At 32.2% G+C, this 27,474-nt stretch overlaps 1 protein-coding gene across 1 annotated transcript in view; it reads left to right on the forward strand.

The window, feature by feature from the left end:
• The window catches only part of Pum2 (pumilio RNA binding family member 2), an 83,383-nt gene extending 56,277 nt beyond the window's left edge, over window positions 1-27,106 (forward strand). The window contains exons 12-19 of the mRNA XM_048804958.1: window positions 15,716-15,983; window positions 16,730-16,859; window positions 18,290-18,418; window positions 19,952-20,089; window positions 20,663-20,788; window positions 20,947-21,068; window positions 22,175-22,367; window positions 24,114-27,106. Of these exons, the coding sequence (XP_048660915.1) occupies window positions 15,716-15,983; window positions 16,730-16,859; window positions 18,290-18,418; window positions 19,952-20,089; window positions 20,663-20,788; window positions 20,947-21,068; window positions 22,175-22,367; window positions 24,114-24,245 (1,238 nt within the window). The 3' untranslated portion in view covers window positions 24,246-27,106. The remainder of the gene's footprint in view (window positions 1-15,715; window positions 15,984-16,729; window positions 16,860-18,289; window positions 18,419-19,951; window positions 20,090-20,662; window positions 20,789-20,946; window positions 21,069-22,174; window positions 22,368-24,113) is intronic.
• Window positions 27,107-27,474: the final 368 nt, after the last annotated feature.

Here is a 27,474-nt window from a genome sequence, read left to right on the forward strand (position 1 = left end):
AATATATGTGAAATATTTGATGTTGGATAAAACATGCCAAATTGCTTTTGCTTTTAGATATTAGCCTTTTGAAAAAGTTCTACTTTCCTGAAAATCCAAAATGAGGGTCTAATGTACAGTAAGGTAAAGACCCCCTGTTGTATCTTATGTTCCTTTTACAGAGTACAATGGTGTGGTTTTTTTTTTTTTTTCCTTGTCTGTGCTTTTGATTTGTGTGTTTTAGAGCATCTGAGGAGTTGTTTCTACATGATAGTGAAAGAGAAATTTCACTATCAAAGGTTTTGCACACCATAAGAAAAGTAGTAATTGAACTACTTCACACAGAAATTAAACTTAAATAATTTAGTTTAGTGCAGTGGTTTTTGCTTTGTCCCTTAAATGCTCAACCATTTTTCTAAAGAGTTACATCAAGGGATTTGATTTTAGTATGTTTGTTTGTTAGAGAAGTTGATGGACCTGGGCCATGTACTTCTCTTACTTTCAGTATGTTAAAGAAAAAAAAAAAAAGTTTTAGGCTTGTTATACCCCTGAAACTGGAATATATAGAACTTTCTATTTTTAAATTGTCCCCACTCCCAGATTATCAAGTTTACGGTTACCTTTTTATCCCTCTTTGGGAAGTGTTTATCTGTTTAGATAACAATGTATTTTGAAGGGTTTTTGGACATGAGAGGCTCTGTATGAATCTCTCCCTCATGAAAAAAAAATTAGATTTTAAATTCTTTTTTTAAACTCTAATTACCTCAACTGAAACTGAAAGATTCTGTTGCTGAGTTTTATGTGCTTTGAAAGATTTAAATTAGCTTATGGTTTCAGAAATAATGTTGCTGTTTTAAGCAGATAGAATCTAAATTAGAAAGTCAGTCGAACCCGCCACTCCCAATCATATGGGTATAACTTTTTTTTTTCCTTAAGCTCTTAATGCAGTAAATGTCCATATAATAAAGTTATATGTTACCATAATCATCATTTAAATTTATATTATTGCACAGTGAGATAGGTTCATTCGGTCCTTGCTTTCTTCCTTCCTTTTTTTCTTTTTTTAGGCTATGGTTCTTCTTTCCCAATTTTGGATCTTTGTTCTTTTGGAGATATTGAATATATACAATGAATTAATTTATTGAGATGGAGTCCTAAATCATCTTTGCTATACTATTTATATGGACTTAACCAAATATGACTGGTTTTTAGCCTAATATCTTATCATCTGTTCTTCTTAGTCACTGGAGTTGCTCAGTCTCTGCTCCTATTATTACTACTGAGACACTCCTACTCATCCCATAATACATGCCTTTAAAATGGACCAAAAATTTGGAGCACAGGAAATCTAAGAATAGATCTTCATACTAGTTTTGTGTTTTATTGTTAAGATTATATTTGTCATGTCCTGTCATCTTTTCATAGATAGGTTTCAGATCAGATTCCCATTCGACTGTTAATGCTTATGTTGTGCTTCAGAGCCTCTGTAAATGGCGTTGTTCTATATAGCGAGCTTGGAAATTGGATATAAATTATTTTTTAGATACCTCGTTAGATCAAGCTGAATCTAGATAAGTGCTTCTCTCCTTTTCTCTAAAGAATCTAGCCTACTATTTGCATAGAAAGGAATTCTAGTTAGTTTGGGGAAATAATCACTTGAACCATCAGTTCTTTATTACAGATTAGTACTTTTTATATCCATAGTTAAACTCCTTAGTTTACCTTCATCTTGAAATTCAGTATTCAAACACACAGCTCTGATTCAAATAATAATTATCTGTATTATTTATTTTCCTTTGTAATCTTCTAATTTTCCTTTGCTTTAGTTGTAATACAGCTGGCAATGTTATTAACAAAGAATAGTTTGTCAATTTAAAAATAATTCAGATTTCATAAATTTTCTCTTTTCATACTGTTCATGATAGAAGGTGTCCACATTCCCTAATCTAAAAAATATCTATTTAAATTTTATATCCTTGAAAGGGATTTCTTTTTGAGACAAGTCTTAAAATTCTGATGACTTTTTGAGTCAAGTCTTCAAAAATTCTGAGACATAAAATTATACTAGAAATGAATTCACATTCATTTTTGTAAATCATTTTACTCAGCCTACATATGTATGACATGCATACAATATAGATAAGTTATCTGTCTCATTAGAATTGGTTGGAATTCTAGTACTTTCTCTTATGAGATTTTATTTTAAGAGATGAACATTATAATCATTATAATTATCAGTAGGCCTTGAGATCTGTATTCCCAAAGTATATAATGAAACTTTTTTTTTTTAACCCAGCCCTCCCTTTGATTGTCAGTTTTTTGAAATTCATAGAAATTTCTAATAGCAACATTCTGTCTGACTTTACAAAATAGATGATTCATTTTTTCCCAAAGCGTAGGTATTTTCAACATATGTTATTTGCGGGAAGACTAGTAGTCATTTTTTGATTGAGGAACAATTATTTAGCTTATAAGTTTTGAGTGTTAATTTTTTATAATAACCTAGAACATTTCTGTTGAGATTTGCAACCCTGTTTTTTTTTTTTCAATTCTAATTTGTTATATATGGCAGCAGAATGCATTACAATTCATATTACATGTACAGAGTACAATTTTTTATATCTGTGGTTATACATAAAGTATACTCACACCATTGGTGTCTTCATACATGTACTTAGGGTAATGATATTGCACTCCACCATCTTTTTTACCCCCATGCCTTCTCTCTTTCCCTCCCACCCCTTTGCCCTATCTAGAGTTCAACTAATCCTCCCGTGCTCCTCCTCTCAACCCCACTATTGATCAGCCTCCTTATATCAGAGAAAACATTCAGCATTTGGCAACCCTGTTTTCTAATGTATTGAAGTATTAAAAAATAATTCTAGTCTTCTACTTTAAAAAAATATACCTTTTAAAATTAATTTCTCATTAACTCTCTGATTTTCCTAATTTACTATCTGATTTTCCTAATTTACTTAAATGTATTTTTTTCTACAGTTGTTTTGTTTGCATCAGAGTCCAAATAAAGTATATACATTGCATTTATTTGATTTTTTTTTTAATCTGCAATTGTTTCTCCTTTTTTCTTTCCATTTATTTATTAGGGAAAAAAATTAAAAACTTTGTCCTGTTGAGTTTCCCACATTTTTGAGTTTGATGACTGCTTCCCACTGATGGTGTTTAACATGTGCCTGTCGGTCTATTTTTTCTGTAAGTGAGATTTGATCTAGAGACTTGGTAACATGGTTGGTTGGTTTATTTTGGCAAGATGTGGTTCTGTGTGCGTTCTCTCTTACACATTTGTTTGTGTCCATTGTAAAATTGCAAGCCAAATCTTCTGATCATTTTAGCAACTTCTGATCATTCCCTAAATATTTCTTCAGAGCTTGCAAATTGGTTATACTCTTAATTTTGTATTTCTTTTGCACTTAGTATCTGCAAATTTTGAAAAATTAAAAAATTTTCTTATTAATTATGAGCTTAACCTGAAAGACAATTCATACAGGACTGAGGATAATGTTTGATTCTTTTCCCTTATTTTCTAACTTTCAGAATAATAGTCGATGTTCTGGCAGTCTCTAAAGATGACTCATGGGTGTTTATCCTTATTGTTACCTACAGATTAATAGTTTTGGAGGAAATTGTTTTAGTCCATTGTGTTCTGAGAGACACCCTAAAATTATACCATCTTTGGCCACTTGAGCCCCTTCTGAATGATTCCCATGTTGACTACTTTTTAAAAAACAGCACTTAACTTACTGGAGGTCAGGAAAGAAGCATAAAGAAACAGAACTTCAGTGATTTAACCTGAAATGCAATGTAAAATTCTGGGCTTTAGGTTTAACATTCAACATTAAATGAATTGTTTTCTTCTCGTGTTATATTGAACACAAGAGATTGAGAAATTTTCTGCCTGAAGTTGTTTTATTAGTCATCTTCTAGCGGTACAAAAGTGTGCCTACCCATACTTCCATTCTGTTTTTTGCTTTCAGTATATACATGAGATATTCAATACTTTATTATGAAGTCAGCTTTATGTTAGTTGATATTGCCCAAATGTAGGCCAGTGTAAGTGTTCTGAGTACATTTAGCATGAGCGAGGCTAAGCTAGGGTGTTCACATAACCTGTGTGTTCAAATGCATTATGGACTTAGTATTTTCAGTTTATGATCGGTTTGTTGGGATGTAACCGCATTATAAGTCAAGGAACATCTGTACTTTTTATGAAGAATATTGAGTATTTCCAGTATTTTTAAAAAATTCTATCTGTAACTAGCCAGCTTTTTCTTCTTTATGTAATTGATGATTTCTGATTTGCCCTGATTTTTGTTCTCATAGTAATTAGATTGATATGGAACTTTTTAGATACAAAGTAGCATTCTGAACTTAGGTTTTGACTTTTTCCTCTAATACACATTTTTCAACTGGCTTTTTTTCTTAAGAAAAAGATGTATAAAAGTGTAATGTGAGTTTTGACCTCAATGAGATTCATTTATTGAAAGGTCACTGTCAGTTCAGAAGATAATGTCATACATACAGTAAATAAATAGTGTGTTTAAATTTGCTATAGATTGGAAAATTTTGTAACCCGTTTTTAATCCTAATCAGAATATTTTATATTAAAAATAGAATGTTAAATCTTAGTATCACTTTTTCTGTTAAAAAATTTTGTTATTTGTTAAAATGCTGGCCTTGTGACCAACTTGGTTATAAGGCCATGTGCTGTTTTTCTGTTCTATGTATGTTTGTTAATGAAAGCAAAGAACAATATAAATTATTTTGAAGTTATCACTGAAAATGCTGTTGTCCTTCAGGTCAGATTTCCTATAACTCCCGAGCACATGGTAGTTTTCTGAAATACCTTCGTATTCATTTCATCCTAGTTGTGGACATAGATTGTCTCAGTGATGGGATCAAAAATCAGAGCCTAAGGGACTTGCTCAGACAAAATTGAGGGTAGCTTGCATTTCTGGCTCCTGATATTATCTTCACTTTTTTCTATTATGCTATTCTATAAGGAATTGAACAATTTTACCAAGCACATAAGTAGTATATTCTAACCAGCCTTTCAGAAACCATTTATTTTTTTGTAGCCTAAGTTATTCTTTTATTTATTAAAGTATATATATAATTGCTAGGCTACTATGTCTATTTTTAAATTTAATTCTAGAGATTTATGTAAAAGTTCTTATCTGAGCACCTTTGAAGTCCAAATATTTGTTCATCTGAAATGGGCAGCTCAGAGATTGGCACATCCACATCTTAACAGATTATTGTTTATAGGTTTCCACAAATTAAAACCCTACTGCAATTCTTTGATAGATCTAACAGTCATTTATTTACTGATTAGTAGGAAATATGTTATGAAGAAATTGAATTATTACTTGAATGGAGGAATTTTTGATGATAGGTTTTCTGCCAGTGATTAACAGTGATTACTTTTTACCCTTGTGGGTTTTTTGTTGTTGTTGTTGCCCTTTAATCTCATTATCTGACTCTGTGGTTCAGTGTCTAAGAATGTTGTCACCAGTAATTTAGTTAAGGTAATCACAAACTTAAAGACTAGAAAATACTTGGGCTAACCCTGTAGTTTGGCATCAGAGTCATGTTTTGAGCACGGAAGTGACACTCAAAAATTTTCTAATATTGGAGTATTTCATTCAAGTTTTCAGATTTGGGATGATCAAACAGTAAATTCCATACAGATATTCCAAAATATAAAAACTCAGAAATCTGAAACATTTCTAGTCCTAGGCATTTAGGGTGAGGGGATATTCTTTTATATAGATATCAAAAGGAAGTGAACCGTTTGTAATTGTGTAGCAATACCTTTTGCTTGTCATAGTGATTTTGTGCATTTTGTTGGAATGAAATGCCCACCTAAAGCTACACTTTTCATAATACAGGAAAAAAAAAGATTGTCACATGAAAAGATACCAAATGAAAAAAAAATCATAATTTACATACAACTTGACTCCAGTGTCTGACTTGCTGTTTAGCCTGAAAGTTCAGAATCCCATGTATTTTATATGAGTCTCTGACTTTGTTCTCCAACATCTCCCTAATGTTTTTTCTTTCTTCCTTCCTGCCTTCCATTAACATGAAATCTGTGTACTACTGCATATTTTAAATAGGGACAGGGTGTAGTTTATGCGATGAAAGGTAGAAAATTTAAAAAGTGCAACCTCCTTTTATGTGTGCTTTGAAATGTTGCCTCCAATATATATTTTGCAAATTGGAACTTTTTCTTAAATTTTGCTGACCTCAGTTCTATACCATTAACTGTCATTTTATTGTTTACATTTGCATTTCATCTTCTCAACTTTTTATACTTTCACTAAGCTGTGAAGTAAATCTATATATCTTACATGGAAAATTTTAACTTTGTGATTTACCATTTTTTATCAATTTTTGCAAAATTTTACATTTTGTAACATACCTTAGGTACAAACTATAAATTTGATTATATGAGTCTTTTCAAAAATGTGATTCTTACATACAGGTTTATGTTAAAAATTTATGACTTCTAAGAACTGATTTTTTTTTTTAATCTACCAACAATTCACAGACCAGTTTATATCATTGCTCTGTACTTAATGTACACCAAGCAAACACAGGACCAAAAAGTAACTCCATTTTAAAAAAAAGTGGGTTTGCTTCATAAGGGATTTGTAGCCTCAGCAAGTAACTTTTTAAAATGAAAACAGCATGTGTCCTGAGATGACATTGAAAATTGTATCTTATTTGTAGAGAATATATTCCCATAAGATTGTTTCTTTGTGATGTACCTAGGAATACATCCAGTTGAAGAAGGGCAAATTCTTTACACTGTAAACTTTAAGAAGATTTAAATGGAAGGACTCGCCATATGTATGGGTTGAAAGACTAGTGTTATAAAGATTCCAGATTTCTTCTAGTATGTATATATGTGTGTGTATATATATATATATATATATTTAGTATTTCCTCAAAATTTTTTCAGATAGTAAAAAGAAAAACTAACAAGCTGATTTTTAAAAATATAAGTGGAAGTTGGGCGTTGTAACTAACATATGCCTGTAATCCCACCTACTTCAGAGACTGAGGCAGGAGGAATGCAAGTTCAAGAATAGCCTTGACAAGTTATCAAAGACCCTGTCTCAAAATAAAAAATTTAATGGGCTGGAGATTGCAGGGATTGTAGCTGAGAGTTTGAGCACACCAGGGTTCAATCCCTAATACCATTTAACAAAAATAATTAAAAGATGTAAATGGAGAAAAGCTAAACCAAGAATAATCAAGAAAATCTTGAATGTTCAACTTAGGGAAGTTAATATTGGCAAATACCAAAGCCTGTGAAACTATGGTAACTAAGATTATGGTATTGATTCAAGGATAGATAAATAGACCAGAGGAACAAAAAGAGGATCTAGAAATAGATCTGCTCATTTAATTACCTGTTTTGTAACCCAGGTCCCACTCCAGTGTATATGAAAAATGTGGTCTGAAAAGCACGTTGGGCTGGAGCAGTTGGTGTCCAGATGAGAGAAAATGAACCTTGGCTTCTGTTTCTCACTACAAACTATCACATACATACACAGAGTTCATTCTTAAAGGAAGTGACTTGCTTATTATGATCATGAAATTATTGAGAGGCAAAACAAAAATTGTGAGCCCAAGCCAATCTTTCCTATTCCAGGTGCCTTTCTGTTTCTTGAAGGATGGTTTTGTTTCAGTCTAATATCTGTCTGAATGAATTAAAATAATCTTATTTCCTAATTTTAGAATCTTTCTGAACTTTTTATAACATTGTAGTAAAATATAATTTAACCTCTTGTGACCTGATGCAAGAAGTGAGTTTGAATGTTGGTGTGTTGTCTTCTTGTTTTTTTACTTGCTAATAATTAACCCTTAATCCAGAATATATATAAATGGGTTTTTTTAACCTTAAAGAGCTCTTAAAATACTTTTTAAGTATAATTTTTAAATTATTTTGGATTTCAGATTTCAAATTTTTCTTAAAGATGATGACCTTTATGTGATTTTTTTAAAATATTGTTAAATAGAATCTAAATAGCAAGTTTTATTCATAATTACTGAGACTCATTGCTGTTTAATGTATTCATCTTTTATGTGGTTTATTGCCTACCTTTTTAAAACTTTTATGTATGATCAAAGTTTTTACTTATTAATTCAACCAATATCAAATGCCTGCATGCCAACCTCTCTGCTTGACTAGAAAGAGAAAGCACTATTCTAATGTATTATGATCAAGTTTGTAATTTGGTAGCATATACAGAAACAACAGCTACAGTATAGTATATAAAAAATACTTTAATATCAGTAATTCTTTCCATAAAATTATTGTCTTTCATGGTTTTTGTAGCAAATTTACTGCCAATTGAATTACATTAGAATTGTTCTAGATTTATTTTTTTGCCAGGTTTGAAACCAGAAGTCCCAGACCTTTCTCTGCAACTTCAAGAGTAGTCAGATCTTAATGAATATTCAGGTAGTTGAATTCAGGTGGTTTTGTTTCATTGTTTTATTAACACATCTGTTTTTTATCAAAAACAATGGCTACTTTTGTTTTTACATTAATGGATTATTGGTTCTCAATCAATATACTTTCTCTCAAAGTATGTCAGACCATATTCTTCAGATAACATTCTTGATTTTTTTTTTTCTTTCAGATTTTAGCATATTTACTTAGACATAGTGAAAGATCTTGGGGATGGAATCTATGTACCTTTTGCATGCTTTTTGACGATACTTTTATATGTTATTTTTAGTGTCTGCATTTTAACTGAGACCCTTCATATGCAGTCCCAAGTGGAAATACAAAAATTTTCCACTTGTGGCATGATTTTGGCACTGTTTTGGACTTCAGATTTCTGGTTTTTTATTAGGGATATTGAACTGTTGCACTTAAGAAAATGAAGTTTTGTGACAGTGGTGGAAGTGTGTGTGTCTGTGTTTGTAGTGTGTTTCTTGGTTTTTAAGATTTTTCATAGTATCTTCCCAGTTCAACCCTCTTCCCATCATAACAACCCTATCAAGAAATAAATGTGCCAGTGTTTGTCTAGGATCTAAATTATTCTTCCCAGTAGTCCTAATTTATGAAGGGAACTTTAATTAAAATGGCTGAAGTCCTTATTAGTCATGATTTAAGAGAAAACTCCCAGCTTTTACAATTTTCTTATTCCCCAACCAGGAAAGGCAGTCTCAGTAGCAGTATTTAAAAGAAAATACAGATAAAATATAATGGTTTATTAACTATTACCCAGTGTTTTAACCAAAGAAAAGTCCAGTGAATCTGAAAGGCTGAAATAACTTTTATCCATGTGCCCATATTAGGCAGCTAGTAGAAGCTTACCCAGTACTTACTCTTTTGTCAAGTGGTGAGGTTAGGTTTTTAAAGTGATCTCATGTTCATCAGTCACAAAAATTATAAAATCCAGACAATTTTTAAAACCATAGAAAACTCTATCCCTTTTGACAGAATAATGGAAATTGGCAAGGAAAGTTATTGATGGAAATGATATAGTACTAGACTGAAGACTATATTGTTTTTATATTAAAACTGGATCTGTTAAACATGATCTTTGATGAATGAGGGAAGAGTATATTAAGTATCTTCTGTGATGATGATCACCCTTTACCTTTGTTTTTGTGCTTAAGTTCAACTATTTGAGACTGTAAGGTAAGGTTTCTTAATTGTTTTTAGAAGAGAATCATAATAAGAATAGAAGCAATAGATTTTTATTTTGAACTCTGGTTTATAGTTTATATCTTATGTTTGCTTATATATTGTCATTAAGTTTGTATCTTAATGACATGTTTATGCTTTTAATAGTAGCCTATTAAAATGATATGAAAGATTATACTTTGCACGAGGATTACTTTGTTTTTTGAAGGCTGTACCCTCAGCCTTTCCCTGAATAAAATTTTGGTTTCTTGACAGGAACAGTGGTGCACACCTATACTACCTACAACTCAAGAGGCTGAGGCAGGAGGATCACAAGTTTGAGGCCAGCCTCAGCAATTTATCAAGGCCCTAAGCAACTTAGGAGACTCTTCTCAAAATAAAAGTAAATAGAAAGGGCTAAGGTTATAACTCAGTGGTTAAACACCTAAGTTCAATCTGCAGTACCAAAAACAAAATAAAATTTTGGTTTCTATGTGGAAAATATCTAGGTAACAATATTTAAAATATATCTCTAAGCATTTTCCAGGGGTGGCATATGACATTAAATATTTTTCATTAAATACAGCAGAGTGAATCATTCAGACATTTAAAAATTGTTAGTGTAGTCCAGGTATGATAGGGCCTGCCTGAAATCCCAGCTATTTGGGAGGCTGAGGTAGGAGGATTACACATGTTCAAGGGCAACCTGGGTGACTTTAATAAGAACCTGTCTCAAAATGAAAAGGGCTGGAATTTTAGCTCAGTGATGGAGAACCCTTGGGTTCAATCCCCAGTACTTCAAAAAAGGAAAGTAAATAATTTTCAATCTACTACATAATGCTTCCTTGAATGAGTTATTCAGCTTAAGTATGTTGTCGCACATGTAAAATGGAGATACATTTGTCTCAGGTTTATTAGGAGAATGACATTCTTGTATAGCAGTGTTACCTTAAAGTATCATAAAATAATATTACCAATACTTGCCAGTTTAGAGAAACATAAAAATAATTTTATACTTTTAAATGCAATACATAAAATTTTTTTTGAGTGTTGAAAAATGGGGGGGGGGACCATATGCTTGAGTCATTTGTATATTAATCTGGAAAGAAATACTATCTTTGTTTTAACTTTAATCAATCATAATGACTTCAGTATCTTCATTTAAGCATTTGTATTGTATTATAAATATCTTAACATTAAGTATTCAAGCTAATACATGATTTTTTTTAATTAAAAAAATGGCATTTGCATTACTTTTATAGGGCTATTGTGACAAATACTATAATTGGGTGGCTTCAAATAGCAGAAATTTATTTCACAATTCCGAAGTCTAGAAGTCTAAAATCAATGATAGGTATATCCATGCTCTAAAAGGCTCTGGAGAATAAATCTTTTCTTGCCTTTCTCCAGCTTTTGGTGGTTACTGGCAATTCTCTTTTCTATGGTTTGTAGATAAATCACTTCCCCTCCATTAGCACATAGTATTCTCTCTCTATGTCTCTGTTTTGTAAGAACACCAGTCATTGGATAGAACCCATACTAGTCAAGTATAACCTCATTTTAACTTGGTAACACCTGCAAAGACCTTGTTTCCAAATAATATCTCATTTACAGGTATAAGGGATTCGAACTTAAACGAACATATTTTAGAGGAGGGACAAAACAACACTATGGAGTTGGCCCTCTATTCCACCAACAAACTCTTAGCCAACTGGGTAATGGATAGAAGGTAGAAGAACTTGGAAGTTTACTGTAGAACAAATTGTCACAACTGAGTGGCTTAAACATTTTTAAAAATGACTTTGGAGAACACAACACAGTATAGCATTTTATTCCGAATTTGTCTATCACAGTCTTATAGAGAATATTAAGTAAGTGGTAGCTGCCTCTTTAAAACAATTATGTACAGAAGGATAAAAAGGCTATGTATAATGTCCAGAGAGTATATTGAATTATACTCTAAATAGTTTTTTTCCACAACAAAGTAATAATTTTTTCTTTCTCAACAAAGTAATAAATTACTATATGCTTTGGGCCCAAGGTCTACTTTATACTATAAACTATGAGTATTTAGAAATATGTTACCATGATCCCAAATTCATTTGTGTGCATATTGAAAAATACTGCTATGGAGTCTTTTTTTCCCCCACTCCTCAACTTTGAGTTTTACCACTAAAACCAAGCAACATGCAGACAGATGTAGCAGAAAGTCAGATTATCCATGGTTGTTGAAGTCTACTTTAAATGTTTCAAATGCTTCTTTTGAAAATTGATTAGAGAAAAAATACTGAACTAAAAGCCCTAAATGGACCTCTACAGGCTAGGCATGAAGTTAATGCCATAAAGTAGACTACTTTTAGGGTTTTTTTCCCCCAGCTATCCATTTTGTGTCATTGATTCTTTGCTTATCGCAACTAAACTAGTTATGTTGCATTATTATCTTTTTATTTATGAAGAATTCCAGAGCCTTGCCTTATGAAACATACTCTCCCTTTTGGCCTATATGGAGTTGTGCCTTGTGCAGGACTCCAAATCTACTTGAATAGCCATTTTTATTTCAAATTAGTAGTAAAACATGTTGTAAAATTAGCCTTTAAATAAATTATTTTGATCTAATTCATTGTTCTTCAGATTCTTCTATCAGAATAGCCATCAGGTAGATTTCTTTTTAAACTAAGAAAGGTAATTCTAAGACTCAGAAGTCTGTTTTCCTATTTATCATCAATTGGTTGTTAAAAAGAATATAATGATTTGTCGCACAGATTGAGGACCTGCCTTTGCAATCCCAAGAGGTTAGAATACAAAGGCTAATCAAATTCTTTTTGTTTCCCAGTTGTTGCATTGCTTTTCTCCCATGTTTTTCCCTATATTTTTAAATATTTTTGGCTTCTGGTGTTTAATAGGGAAAGATTCTAAAACAGTAGATCTCTCAAAGAAATTAATGAAAAACTACATCTTATTATTTCTACTAGTAAAAATGTAAAGTGTTTACTGTCAACAAATTATCATGAGTGTACTTGAAAGATACCTATGTAAATGGTATGTAATGGGCAGCACACTATTGTGCGATGAGTGCTCACCTGGAAGTCTTAGCTGACTAGCTACATGTCTTGTTACTTTTGCACCCTAGTGATCTCATCTTTGTAGTACTGTTCTTTGTGTCCTGTACACTCTTACTCACATAGTGATCAAGAAGTAGTAAGTAGTGGCAGAGACTAAATGATGAAAGGACCTGTTATCCCTCTAGCACATCTGGTACAGAACATAACCTTCTTTTAGACTACGAACATCAGAAGTATAAATATGGGTGACCGGTTTGTGTTTTTTTAATTTGGGGATAATTTCAGCATCATGGGAAAAGTACACAACTTGTGTTTTAAAAATCCCAGGATATCCTTCATTCATATTCTCCAAAAGTTATCATGTTACCATGTTCATTTTATCATCATCTCCCTATCCCCTCCACACAAAACACAAATTGTATTTTTCTGATTCTTTGAAGATGCAGACATAAAGTTCTGTATTTATAAATTCATCAGTATATATTTCCTGAAAATGAGGATAGTCTTTCGTGTAACCACAGTTATCACAGTCTGGAGATTGATGTGAACAGTACTACTATCAAATCAGCCAGTTTTAATGCAGTGTTGCTAGTGCATTACCAATGTCTGTTATAAAGAGAGGGAGGGAGATTGATTTGGGAGCCTGTTATCCAATCAACCAAAATCCCTAAGTGATTTTGTATTACATTTATTTTTCATGGTTCTCCAATCTTGAACTGTTTTAGTCTTTTATACCTCCCCCCCCCCTTTTTTTTTTTTTTTGAAGAACATGGTATAGTCCATTGTTTTGTTAGAATGTTCCTTAACCCCAAGGTTTTAGATGACCTTTTTTCAGTGCTTAAACTACCATATTTAAAATGTTTAATGAATATTATAAATTGGGTTTTAAATGCTGAGTAAAAATTAACGTAAGGCAGGTATCCTACTGGGTAAAATAATTTTTCTTATTTTATAATTGAGGCTAATTTTTCTAGACCTGAAAGTCTAAGGTTTTTAAAACTCAAGGCAGCTTTAGCTTTATTAAACAATCGCCTTGTAAAGATTACATCAGGAGTTAGGTGTTAGGAGCTGATAGAACAGAATTAAAGAAATATAGATATGGGAGACATTCCTGGTAGATATTTGAAAGATACCAAATAAAATTGGTTTGGTCATTTCTTGGGGTAAGTATGCATTTCTTAATTTGGTATTGAAAATCTTAGTAAAGAATAAGGTATGCCAGGCACACACCTGTAATCCTAATGGCTCAGGATGCTGAGGCAGGAGGATTGTGAGTTCAAAGCCAGCCTCAGCAACTTAACAAAGCCCTAAGCAACTCAGTGAGACCTTGTCTCTAAAAAAAAGTACAGAAAGGGCTGAGGATGTGGCTCGGGCAGTTAAGTGCCTCCGAGTTCAATACCCAGTGGGGTTGGGGGGTGGGGGTGAAAGTGAACAGTTAGTGTACAACAAGGAAATAGTGTATTACAAGGAAATTTGTATGAGAAATAGGTTTGAAATAAGATTTGAAAACTTGATTTGAGGATATATTCAACAGGATGCTGTAGATTTTTTACCATATCTTCAAAATAGCCTTTGAAAGAGAAATAAAATTGATGTGTGTAAAAACATTGGAAAGTAAACTACTCTTCCCTACAAAAAGGGCCAGGATGCTAGAGCAAACCCGGTGACATGGGATGTGATAAAGACCAGATTAAAGTAGGGTTTTTAAATGTCATGCTAATTGCATTGTTAAATGATCAGGTGGGCTAGTTATTATTTATTGTTACGAACATTTCATGAAATTATGTAAGCAAGTAATGGGGACTAGAAGAGTCGGAAGTAGTGATAAAATTGATAATATTCAAACACTGAACTCTTAGTTGCATATTTCATCTGGTTACTGAGGCTAGCATGTAGAAGAAAGAAAAAACAAAACAAGAATTTGTTATTTAATGATGTTGTATAAGATGAACTGTTCATTACACACATTTTAAACAAGATATGCTACAATGAAACCTTAGGCAGTCCATGCTACATAAAATATTTATGCTTCTAGTTGTCATTCAGGAAATATTTTGCACCCACTTGCTATATGTTAGACATTGTTCTACGTGCCAGGTTATATAACCTGTTGATCGATGTAATTTGACGCCACTTAACATTGGAGGAGTTGATTCTAATAAACAAATGTATAATATGCTGTAGAAAAAATTAAAGCTAGGGCAGTAAGAACAGAGAGTCAAATAAGAGTACTCTAACCCTATTTGTTCTCGAGGATTTAAACTCCTATTTGCTCCCTACCTTCATAATTCCTTTGGCCTTTAATGTTTCTGTATGGCTTTGCACTGACAGTGTGTCCTTAGGAACATCTTTTCCCCATGGTTCCAACTGACTGACTATATGGCTGTACTCTAAACAGAGTTGGTATATAATAACAGGTGATGGTGGATTTGATTTTTCTGAACTACTAAAATCTGCATTTTGCAATGGCCTTTGCATTTTCATTTTTAAAAGGACACTGTCAAGTACTTATAAATTGTTTATAATAAAAATAATTTCCCTCTTGTATTTGTTTTTGTTTCTATTGACTGCCTTTTAATTTTATTATGTTGACTAGGACATCAGTTACCAGCTTTTTTATTCATCATAAGTGATTAAAGCTCTGGGAATAACTGCTGTTTTTTTTACTACTATTTGTCTGCAAAAGAATAGTATTTTATGGAGAGTATATTTAAATTAAAATGTAATAATCTCTTAAAATTGTGTATACTTTGAATCATTACTTAATATTGTGTGGCTTTTTTTTTTAAGCTCCAAACATTGAGTTAACAAAAGGTGTTTTGTCTTTACTAGAAGTATATATGACAATGTATTTTTAATGTTTTCTCAAAGAGTACAGACTTAACACTCAGTGTTATTCCGTTAATACTTCAATACTTTAATCTGTTTGCTAGCTTATTACAAAAGTAACTTTTATTTGAGAAATAACTTTGTCAAAAATATCTGCTGACCAGCTGCTTTGTTGTAGGAGGTCTGACAAATGGTAGTGGACGATATATCTCTGCAGCACCTGGAGCAGAAGCAAAATATCGAAGTGCTTCAAGCACTTCCAGTCTATTTAGCTCCAGCAGCCAGCTCTTTCCTCCTTCTCGGCTTCGGTATAATAGGTCTGATATTATGCCTTCTGGCCGCAGTAGATTATTGGAAGATTTCAGAAACAACCGCTTCCCAAACCTTCAACTTAGAGACTTGATTGGACATATAGTTGAGTTTTCTCAAGACCAGCATGGTTCTAGGTAGGTATTTATAATTCGTGATACTTCCTGCTTTATTTTTGCTTTGAAAATTACTATCTTATAAAAGTGTAAATTTTTCTTGTCTTGGCTTAGCTAACCTGCATTGACAATGGAAGCTCTTAAAACCAACATGGATTATATTTTTTCTTTTCACATTAGGATAAACTATAAAAATATATATGTAGTTAAATACTTTTGTTGCTTTTTGTTTGTTCTGTTTAGTTAATTTTTTTGTAGTTGTAGATGGACAGAATGGCTTTATTTTATTTTTATGTGGTGCTGAGGATCGAACCCAGTGCCTCAGGCATGCCAGGCAAACATTCTGTTGCTGAGCCGCTGCCCCAGCCCTTAAACAAGTAATTTTAGATAGTTGCATACAAATTTTATCTCCCCGTAACTGAAAGTTCTTAAGTTACAAGGTTCACCTACAGTGACTAACTTAGTAATTCATTTGTGTTTGAATTTTATTTCTAAGGTTTTCTTTATATTCTAAAATATATGTTACTATAAAAGAACTAAACAAAGATTATTTTAAGTTCATTTTTTATTAATCTAATAGTTTTTTTAAGATGTTATAAAGAGACACTTCATAATATTTATATTTTGTTACAAGCTAAGCTATATACATATAAAGTGTGTTGATATTTCTGAAAATGATTGGAGGGAAGTATAATACTCAAGAAATAGATTTTGCTGAGCTTATTTTCAATTCATTGTCGTGATGTTTAAAATTTTTCCCAACATAGGTTCATACAGCAGAAGTTAGAGAGAGCTACTCCAGCCGAGCGACAGATGGTATTTAATGAAATTTTACAAGCAGCCTATCAATTAATGACAGATGTTTTTGGCAACTATGTTATACAGAAATTTTTTGAGGTAAGCCTGCATACATATTTGTACTCAATTATAATCCACATACTTAAAGCTGAGAAAAGCTCTGAACATAGATAACAGTCACTTTTATACAATAATATTTGCAAGTCATATATTTAATAATGATTTTATATCTAAATATAATATAAAGAAGTCCTACAAAAAGGACAACAAAAGGACAACCCAGTTGAAAAATGAATAAAGGACTTGAATAGACATTTCTCCACAGAAAATACCAATAGCCATTAACCCATGAAAAGATGCCTAAACATTCTTAATTACTAGGGATATGTACATCAAAACCACAATGTGATGCTACTTTATACCTACTAAAATGGCTATAATTTTTTTAAAAAGAAAGGAAAATATCAAGTATGGGTAAGGATGTAGAGAAGTAACACTCATACATTGTTGATAGGAATATAAAATGATGCAATAAATTGAAAACAGGAACTTGAACAGTAGTGTTCGTTGTACCATTATTTACAGTAGCCCAAAGTTAGGAAATGATCCACTATCCATCAGCAAGATAAATGGATAAACAAAATGTTATATACAAAACAACAGAATATTATTCATCCATAAAAAGGAAAGAACTTCTGGTACATGGTACAGCATGGAAGAACCTTGAAAGCGTTAAGCTAAAAATAAACCAGACACAAAAGGACAAACATAGGGTTCCACCTACATGAAAATCTACAAAAGCACATTCATAGGAACATAGTAGATGAGGGTTGGGAGGAAAGGGAAATATGGAAAGTTATTGTTGAATGGGTAAGGCAGTTCCATTTGAAGATATTCAAAAGATTTGGACAGAATGATGGATGGTTGTACAACAGAGTGAGTATAATTAATACCACTGAATTATACACATTAAAATGGTGTACTTTATGGGCTGGGTGTAGATGTGTGTGTATGTGTTAGTTTTTTAAATTTTATACATTTGGACCTACTTTAAAGTTTGTTAATTCCTAGGATTGTAAAATCTTAGGAATAAGTCTTAGGTGAACCAGTTAGTGAATACCACTGTATTCTTTATTTGAATTTGTGTGTTCTATTTGGTAATTTACCTAAAACATCTGTTGTAGAACAGCTTAACAGGTTTTTCTCTTCAATTGTATCAGAATACTATTTGAAAATTACCTGGATAAGAAAATTTTAGTGGTCTGAATGAATGGCTCCAAAGTTCATGTATTAAAGATGTTGGGGGTGTGTTAGAAATGAAGATGCGTAACTTTAATAAAGACTATTAAAGACTAATAAAGACTTTAAACAGTAGTTAATGTGATAGTATCAAGAAAATTGTAAATAATGCAACTTAATAAAAAACAGGTATATTTTAAAAACAGATTGAACAGATTTCAAAGCATCTTATTCAGGTTTAATAAATTAATATGGTCACTTTATATTAATGATACTTTCTTTTCTGTCAGTTTGGAAGTTTGGATCAAAAACTAGCCTTGGCTACTCGAATTCGTGGTCATGTTCTGCCTTTAGCCTTACAGATGTATGGCTGCCGTGTTATTCAAAAAGCATTAGAGTCTATTTCTTCTGACCAGCAGGTAATTGTAAGTTAAGAAAAAAATTTTGTAATATTTTATTCAATTTTTAGATATTTCTAAAATTAGACTAAATTTTTTTGATAAGTCTAAAATAACTCCTTACTCTCTAAAAGTTACAGAGCAGATCTTTGGTCTCTCCATCCATTCCCTTCTATATCTTTCCATCTTTCATTGAAGGTATTTGAGTGCTTACTATGTACAAGAATAATGTTAAATGATGCATGTTTTTTTGCTTGTCATAGTTGCTACTTATGATTGAACCCAGGGCCTTCCGTGTTCTAGGCAAACACTCTATCACTGAACTACAGTGCCAGCCCATGATATGTTAAAGAAAACACATATAAATTAAATGAGGAAATGGGTGGAAAATGTAAATAAGTGTTAATGCAAGTCTAGTCACATACTCCTGGTACTTTTATTGTAAACATCAAAATAATGTTTAAAAATTATTTGAAATAGACAAGAATATTGAAAGTAGGGAATAAGGATAAATGCTGATTCTCCGAATTTTAAAATACGTACTGTGAAAGGAGGAGGAAAAGGAAAGGGGGGTACTGGGGGACAAAACTGACCAAATTATATTGTTATGTGCATGTAGAGGAATATGTAAGTGAATCCCACTATTATGTATAATTATGATGCACCAGTAACAAAATTTTAAGTATGTGTGTATTTGTACATATATGCATGTGTACCCTATGAAGTGACCCTGAGTAGGGATTCTTATGAGATTAAACATACTTTTACTATGACATTAATTGCCACAAACACTCTTATGTATAAATGATTTCTATATTACAGTGAAAACATAGTCAAGGAAATTTTTTTCTTAGAAGGTAATGTTAGTAAGTTTAGAAAATAATTTTTGTGTCATGTAATAAAAATAAATTTTAGAATCAAAAATAATATGGATAAATGGGTGTGTGTGAGTATGTGTACACAAATACCAACATTGAAAATATATAAGAAAGCCAGGTTTGGTAGATCACACCTGTAATCCCAGGTACTTGGGAGAATGAGGCAAGGGGATATAAAGTTCAAGACTAGCCTGGGCAATAAGTTGCTAAGGCAAGACCTGTCTCAAAAAGGACTGAGAATGTAGCTCCATGTAAAGTGTCCCTGGGTTCATCTCCAGTACCACCACAAATAATAATAATAATTCCTTTTTGAGGACTGCAGAGAGGCTAAGTAGGACAGAACTTTAGAATTCTAAAAGTGTGTTTTTACCAGCTAAGAAAGATTAGTGGAAGGTGTATACAGTGAAGATAGTAGTTTGTCTACCATGCAAGTTCAGCATCATTAGGTTATATTTCAACATGTATCATCAGCATTACAGTCCTCCAGTATGTTTTAATAATTCTCAGTTTCAATGGTTTCTTCTAATTATACTTCAGGGAATATTTTTTATTTTTCATATATTAAAAAAATTAACAAACAGGAAATATTTTTGAGTATAATGTTTTACTCACCTAAGTATTTCTAATCTTGTTATGTTGTTTGATTAGTTAATTTTAAATGGCATCATCTTTGCAGAGTGAAATGGTAAAGGAGCTAGATGGTCATGTACTCAAATGTGTGAAAGATCAGAACGGAAACCACGTTGTACAAAAATGTATTGAATGTGTTCAGCCACAGTCACTGCAGTTCATCATTGATGCTTTTAAAGGACAAGTAAGATTGCTTTTGGCTTCTAATTTGTTAGTGGGGCATTATTTTAGATTTTGAATATTAACATTTTTTTTTTGAGTCTCAAGATATTACCAGCATGTGCATATAAAAATAAAGAGACAAGACAGTAGATGTACATTAATTTCTGCCTCTTTTGTAGTCATTAGATAGTGTTTCTCGCTGCCCCCACACACACACAAGTTGAAAAACTTAGTAGTTTGGTAGTATTATTTTAAGAAGTTAAGATAATCACTATTAAAATTATAAAGCACGATGTTTTCCAAATTTCCTGGGGAGAGGGAGTTAAGGAGAAGTCTCAATGGTTTTAAAAAGAAGGTACACCCTCAGCTCTAAACTACCCTTCCTCCATTCTTCAACAATATCACATACCCTCAATCTTCTGGTTAAGTTCCTTTCAGTCAGAATATCTTTATCTATAAATTCAGTACTCTCCCACAACCTCCCAGTCTTTGCTGTCATGGTAGAGGTTGTAGTAAACGTGAATCAGAAATCTGACTACCTTTTAAAACAGTTAAAAAATATCAGAAGTTTAATTTTTAGTTATTTTGTTTTAAGGTATTTGTGCTTTCAACCCATCCTTATGGCTGCAGAGTAATTCAACGTATTCTAGAGCATTGTACTGCAGAACAGACCTTACCCATCTTGGAAGAACTTCACCAACATACAGAGCAGTTAGTACAGGTATGAATTCTTTAATAATTTGAAGTGTGTGTATGTTCTTGGAAAATTTTTTTTAAGAAATATAATTTATTATTAAATAGTAAAATGAATTTATTGTGTTCTTGATCCTCTAGATTTGGGGGCAAATGTTTAACATATTTTTAAATATCTGTCTGTAGGATCAGTATGGCAATTATGTTATTCAGCATGTACTAGAACATGGTCGGCCTGAAGACAAGAGCAAAATTGTTTCTGAAATCAGAGGAAAGGTGTTAGCTCTGAGTCAACACAAATTTGCCAGGTATTGTATTATTTTCTAATTTCAGTTTTTTCAACAGGAATGCATAAAGTATATATCATTGAAGGATCATCTCTTGGTGACTTTTAAAAGAACATAAAGGCAGGCATGGTGGCATATACCTATAGACAAAGTTGCTCAGAATGTTGGAACAGGACAGTGGATAGAACTCTCATAAGCTTGAAACTAGCCTTGGCAACATAGCAAGATACAAGTCTCAAAAGAAAACGTACATACAGAACATTCTTTTTTTTTTCTCTCTCTCACCCCTTCTTAAACACACATAACTAATTGCTTTTATCCACATTTATTCCACTTTTGAATCTATTTAGAAAATATTGATCCCCAAGACCAGTAAGAAAATGCAGATGTATTCAGTGCATGTTTTTAAAAGTCAGACTTTATTATCAATGTGGTTTTCTTTTTTGGATTATAATTTTAACACTCATAATTAAATTTGCAAATGTCAAAAAGTGGGTTATTCTATGGTGCCATTTTCTTGATGGTAGCAAAGGGGTGGGGTGTTTTGGGTTTTGGTGCCCAGGATCAAACCCAGGACCTCATGATGTCAGGCAAGTGCTCTACTCTGAGCTACATTTCAGCCTTTTTTTTTTTTTTTTTTTTTTTTANCTTGCATGAGATTTTTTGAGTGCAACTTGGCAGTATCTATTAAAATGTAAAATGTTTACATGCTTTGACCTAATCACTCCATATCCAGAAATCTACAATACCCAAACATTTAATTATGTTTTTAAAAATATTTTTAGTTGTAGATGGACACAATACCTATATTTTATTTACTTATTTTTACATGGTGCTGAGGATCAAACCCATTGCCTCACGTGTGCTAGTTTGTACTTTATTTTGTTTTGGGATAGGGTCTTGCTGTGTTGCCCAGGCTGGCCTGGAGCTTGTGGCCGTGCTTCAGCCTAAAATAGGTGTGTACCACATGGCCCAGCCCAAATTCCTGTTTTTAAAGTAATTGTAAAACAAGAAAACCCCATCTTAATGCCTCTTCTGTTTTCTAATATGTTGGAGCAAATTCTTTGAAAAGTCATAGACATCTTGCTATAAAGAAAAAAAAAATAACAAGGTCATTGTGTTTCTAGCAATGTCGTAGAAAAGTGTGTTACTCACGCCTCCCGTGCTGAGAGAGCTTTACTGATTGATGAAGTTTGCTGCCAGAACGATGGTCCTCACAGTGCCTTATACACCATGATGAAGGATCAGTATGCCAATTATGTGGTTCAGAAGATGATTGACATGGCTGAACCTGCTCAGAGAAAGATAATCATGCACAAGGTAATACATAGTTTGTGTGACTTTGGCTACATGTTTAAACTTGCCTAGGTATAATTTCTTTGTATGTGCTATAACTGGAGAGGGAAAAAAAAAACCATGGATAACCTTCCACAGTTGATTTTCTTTTTATTAAATTCTTAAGGTAACCTGTTCAGTAAAATCCACATGAATGCTGTTACCTATGTTTAACATTATTCTTTTCCTCCCCTTTCTTATTTAGTTCATAGTCATGAACTGAACATTGATCTTTAAAAATGTAATTAGGTTTTCCTACTAACTGGTCAAGTCTTTCCAAAGAGAATTTTGGGTTAATATGATTTTTCACCTCATGTAGTAATACCTCCTAATACTTTCTGAGGTTGTTTTCTCCCTAGAATCTAATGACTGTTTAAGAAATTGTTAATGGCTATAGGAAAACTTAACTTTTAAAAAAAGAAGAAGAAATAATAATTCAATGCTCTGGAACTTTTTCTAAATTTATTTCTTTAGGAAACAGAAGCAAATTTTATATCCTCTTTGGATTTCATCATATAGAGGGGAAATGATCTCTTAACCCATTTTGTTCCATTATCTCAGATGCAGAGCACCTATAAAAACCTTAATTGAGCAACAAACATACTACCGTGATAACTTTGAAATGATTATTATGTTCATGGAATTGAAAACTTGGGACTTAAAGGCTTTAGATCCCTTCCTGCCATAAAAGTGTTTGGGGATCAATTACTAGCTAATATACAATAATTAATTACTGTTAATTATAGTGCCAGTTTTTAAAAACTATCCTTTAACTTCTACTAAAGTTCCTGTTTTTTTACTTCAGTGTTTCTGCTTAAAATTATACAAATAAAATTTTGATCTTTTTTTTTCTTTTTCCTGCATTTCTTTTTGATCTTATTTTTAACAGCTACATAATTTATTAAGCTAACATCATATTTAAAAACTCAGATTATTTATTATAAGTATGTATTTATTTTTGTCTCTTTTTTGCATAATTTTTATTGGTGCTTTATAAGCCAACATCATGTTTAAAAACTCAGATTATAAGTATTTATATAAAAAACTTGCATAATTAAATGTTTGGGTATTGTAGATTTCTGGATATGGAGTGATTAGGTCAAAGCATGTAAACATTTTACATTTTAATAGATACTGCCAAGTTGCACTCAAAAAATCTCATGCAAGTTATGTGTCTGCCTATCTAGTATGTGAGAAGAGTGCCTATTTTACTATACTATGCTCATTAATCCAGGTATTATATTTATTTTTAGCCTTGCCAATCTGGAAGGAAAGATAAGAGATAGGGATTTTAAAGAATGTTATTACTCCCTCACGATACTTTCCCACTGTATTGTGTATTTCTCTATTTGCATGTGACATCGTTTTTAAAAGTAGTGGTTTGTTTATTATTATTATTATTTTGAGAGCAGATATTTGGAGAAATTGAATGGATCAGAACTGCTTTGAATTTAAAATTATAAATTGTGATTATTTCTCTGAATTACCCAAATTTGAGGTTGTGGCTCGGTGGTAGAACACTTGCCTACCACATGCGAGTCACTGGGTTTCAATCCTCAACACCACATAAAAACAAATAAAGATATTGTGTCCAACTACAACTATATGTATATATATATATATTTTTTAATATGTATATTTATTATATATATGTATATTTTTTTTAAAGAACAACAACAACTAAGAACCTAAAATAACTTAGATTTCCTAAGCAGATATTTTGTTTTTCAGATTCGACCTCACATTACTACTTTGCGCAAATACACATATGGGAAGCATATACTGGCCAAGTTGGAAAAATATTATTTGAAAAATAGCCCAGATCTAGGGCCTATTGGAGGACCACCAAATGGAATGCTGTAAAAGGAAAAAAGAAAGAAGATGATTTAACTATGTGAGAAGAATATTTCTTTTGTGAATTATCAAAACACAACTATGAATCTTCAAATTTTTTTAATGCAAAACTATTTATTGACTTTATTCATCCATTTGTAAATTTTTTAAGGTTCTTGTGTATATTTGGGGGGTGGGGGTGGTGAATTATAAATTATATTCAGCCCTGAATGGAGACCTATCAGATTGGATTGCTGGCAAAGCACAGAATGCCTGTATATGATGTAACTGTATCAAAAAAAAAAAAAAGTTGTCACATATTTTGTAAATTTTTACCTTGTAAAGTCACAAAAATAGTTTTTAAAGGAAAAAGTACAGTATTCTTTTAAAAAACTGGCTTGCAGTCTGGTAGGTCTACAACCCCATAGCACAACAGGTTTATAGAGATGTATATAGAATTATAGTCCTTTTTTTTTTTTTTCCTTTGCGTGAAGCCTTTTATAACAGATAAATCAATCAACTGCATAAATATTATTAATATTTTAAAAAGAGAAAGTTAAGTTGTATTTTGATAATTCACAAACTATCATGCAAATAAAAACTCAGCAAGTAAGACAAGAATAAAATGATTTGAGATAAAAGGAACTTAACATTATTTACGGTTGATATGGTTTTTAATACAAATACTGCCCTATAATGTCTCTGGCAATGTACAGAAGTATTGTATATACTTATATATGTAATTGTTGTAAGAGTTAGGAAACAGAGGAGAAAAAAAAAATCATGGTGACACTTCCATCCAGTTAAGTGCACTAAATGAGAAGTTTCACATTAACTTTTCAGTTTGGTTTGCAATGAGAAAGAGTGGAAATTTGTATTTTGTTTTGCTTATAGAATTACAGACATGTTGAGGACGTGTTGAGCTTTATTTTGCTTTTTCCTAGTAGATGCAGAAAGTAGGAAACAGAGGTGAAAAGGGGCCACTGAAAAGTGAATTTGATAGCTCAACATTTAAGCATGATTACATATTCAGATAGCTTTTTTTGCTTCCTATAAATATATGCATTGTGTGTGTAGTAATAGATGTAAGTTTACACTTTAAAAGCAAATCTTGTTTCAATGTTTATTATAAAAGCCTTGCTAATTTAGTAGTGACACTTTCCTTGGTTGTACAGGTGTACATTTGTAAACCTTCATGCTGTAAATGGAATTTGTTTTATCTCTTTGGGAAACATTTGCATTTTAGTGTACATTTATGTCCCTGCCCTCTTTGACCTGGCAATATAGTGTTGTATAATGTAAATTTATTTCTCCAAATTGAGAGTGATTTTTTAAAAATTTTTTATCTTTATATGGTTTCAGATGTATGAACCACCTTTCTTTTTATTATTGTGAGAAACATTTTGTTTTATAACATAGTTGTTGACTCTGTTAATACGGACATGCTAGGATTTGGATCATTTTCAATTGAAGTCAGGGTATTGTGCATAATAGAAAGTATTGGACTGAGATATTTGCTTACCAAGGAAGCCAATGCTTTTTCCATCTTATTAAAATGTGATGTGATTTTTTTTCTTTGTACAGAAGAGTACTGTATTTTTGAATAGCCTACTCCCAAGTAAGAGCAAATCTGTATGATAACATTTTTTTCTCTGGACATAAGACATTATAACAGTAACATGATGTACATTTACAAGCGGCCTTATGTACATTTCCCAACAATCTTTTTAAGGCAAAATTGTGACCATATGTGTATAATTAAAATCGTTTTTAATCCTTTGCCTATGAAAATATTTTGGAAAAAAACTTGCTTTGTATATTCAGTTTCTGAAAGATAAAGAAAGTGCTTTGTATTTTGTTGAAGTCAGTATTTTGTATAAACATTTATGTTGACCCATTTATGTTTAATGCTGAAAACTAAAATGAACATGCTATCTCTGTCATGAGTTGAACATGGAAAGGATTTTTTTACTAGAGGTCTGCAGAAGAAAAGCAATCTTCTGAGCATAATATTATTGAATTTAAAGATTTTATCACTTAGCCATTCATATCTTGAACCTTAAAATAATAGCATAAACATTGGGGTGCCAGGAATACCTTTTATGTTGGATGTTGTTATTCTAGTTTTCTAACCCGACATTCCTTGGTGAGGCCATTAAATCCAACCACTTGTTATTCACTGTTCCTTCTCAGTCACACTGGCTCATCAGCATGTCCTTTTCATAGTTATCAGTATTCCCCAGTCCCTTAAAAAGCTGCTCTCTCCATCCTTTCCTAATTTTGTTTTGCCAGCCTCAAGAGTCTCAACCCCGTGTCAAACCTTTCTTTCCACTTTCAGTCCCTGGTCTCAGGATCAAAGCTTTCCTTGTTGGAGATTGGTACTGACTTTCCTGTATTAATACAGTTATTCCTAGTTTGCCTTTATCCTTACCATACTCTGTTGGCACGGGCAGTTATCGCTGCAGTTTTAAAAAATTCCAAGTCCTAGAGAATGTTACATTGGGAAACAACCCTCCTCTAGGGGTCCTGTTGTTTCCATGTTTCCCAGTGCTAACAACTCAACCCTCCCAATACTTAAGTATATTCTAGAAAAATTCCTGTTCTTGTGGAAATTTTATGGTCTGCCATTTTTGCTGCCCACCCCAATTCCCTATTCTACCTTTTACTATGTTGGCATGGAATTTTAGTAAAGTCTGACATTTCAGAATAAAGAAATTAACTGGGCAGAACCACAACTCTTTGAGTGTCTCCTTTTGATATAGGTTGTTTCTGGACCAGTTTGTCTAAGTCCTGGCTCTTATTGGTTCATTTGAAATGTTATCTTCACTTCTTTGTATATTATGTATAAATTAGAAAATGAAAAATGTGTGAATAACATTGTATGAAATAAACCTGGTCTTGTGTTTTTCTCTAGACAAAATAACCCTCTGCATCTCAGTTATAATTAAGATTGCCCATTCAAGTTTATTCCGACTTAAAGAAAACAATATTTTTATCCAGTGGATGGTGTTCTGGGGTCACATCCTTCTGATGGTGTTAATCCCATCTTTTGATTAATATATTAGACCTGACTATAATTGCATGCAATAATTAGTTACATTCTTCATAGGATGAAACAGAGCCTGTTTCCTGATTAGGGAAATGATACATCTTAAAGCCTATTTTGAAAATTAAATCCCATACCTCCACACACAGGTATGTGCTTCCTTTCCCCATGAACCTGGGGCAGAGGTTAAAGAAAATACAAGTTGGGTTCTTC

The sequence above is a fragment of the Marmota marmota genome, unplaced genomic scaffold (genome assembly GCF_001458135.2).
Source record: "Marmota marmota marmota unplaced genomic scaffold, marMar, whole genome shotgun sequence".
NCBI classification, from domain to species: domain Eukaryota; kingdom Metazoa; phylum Chordata; class Mammalia; order Rodentia; family Sciuridae; genus Marmota; species Marmota marmota.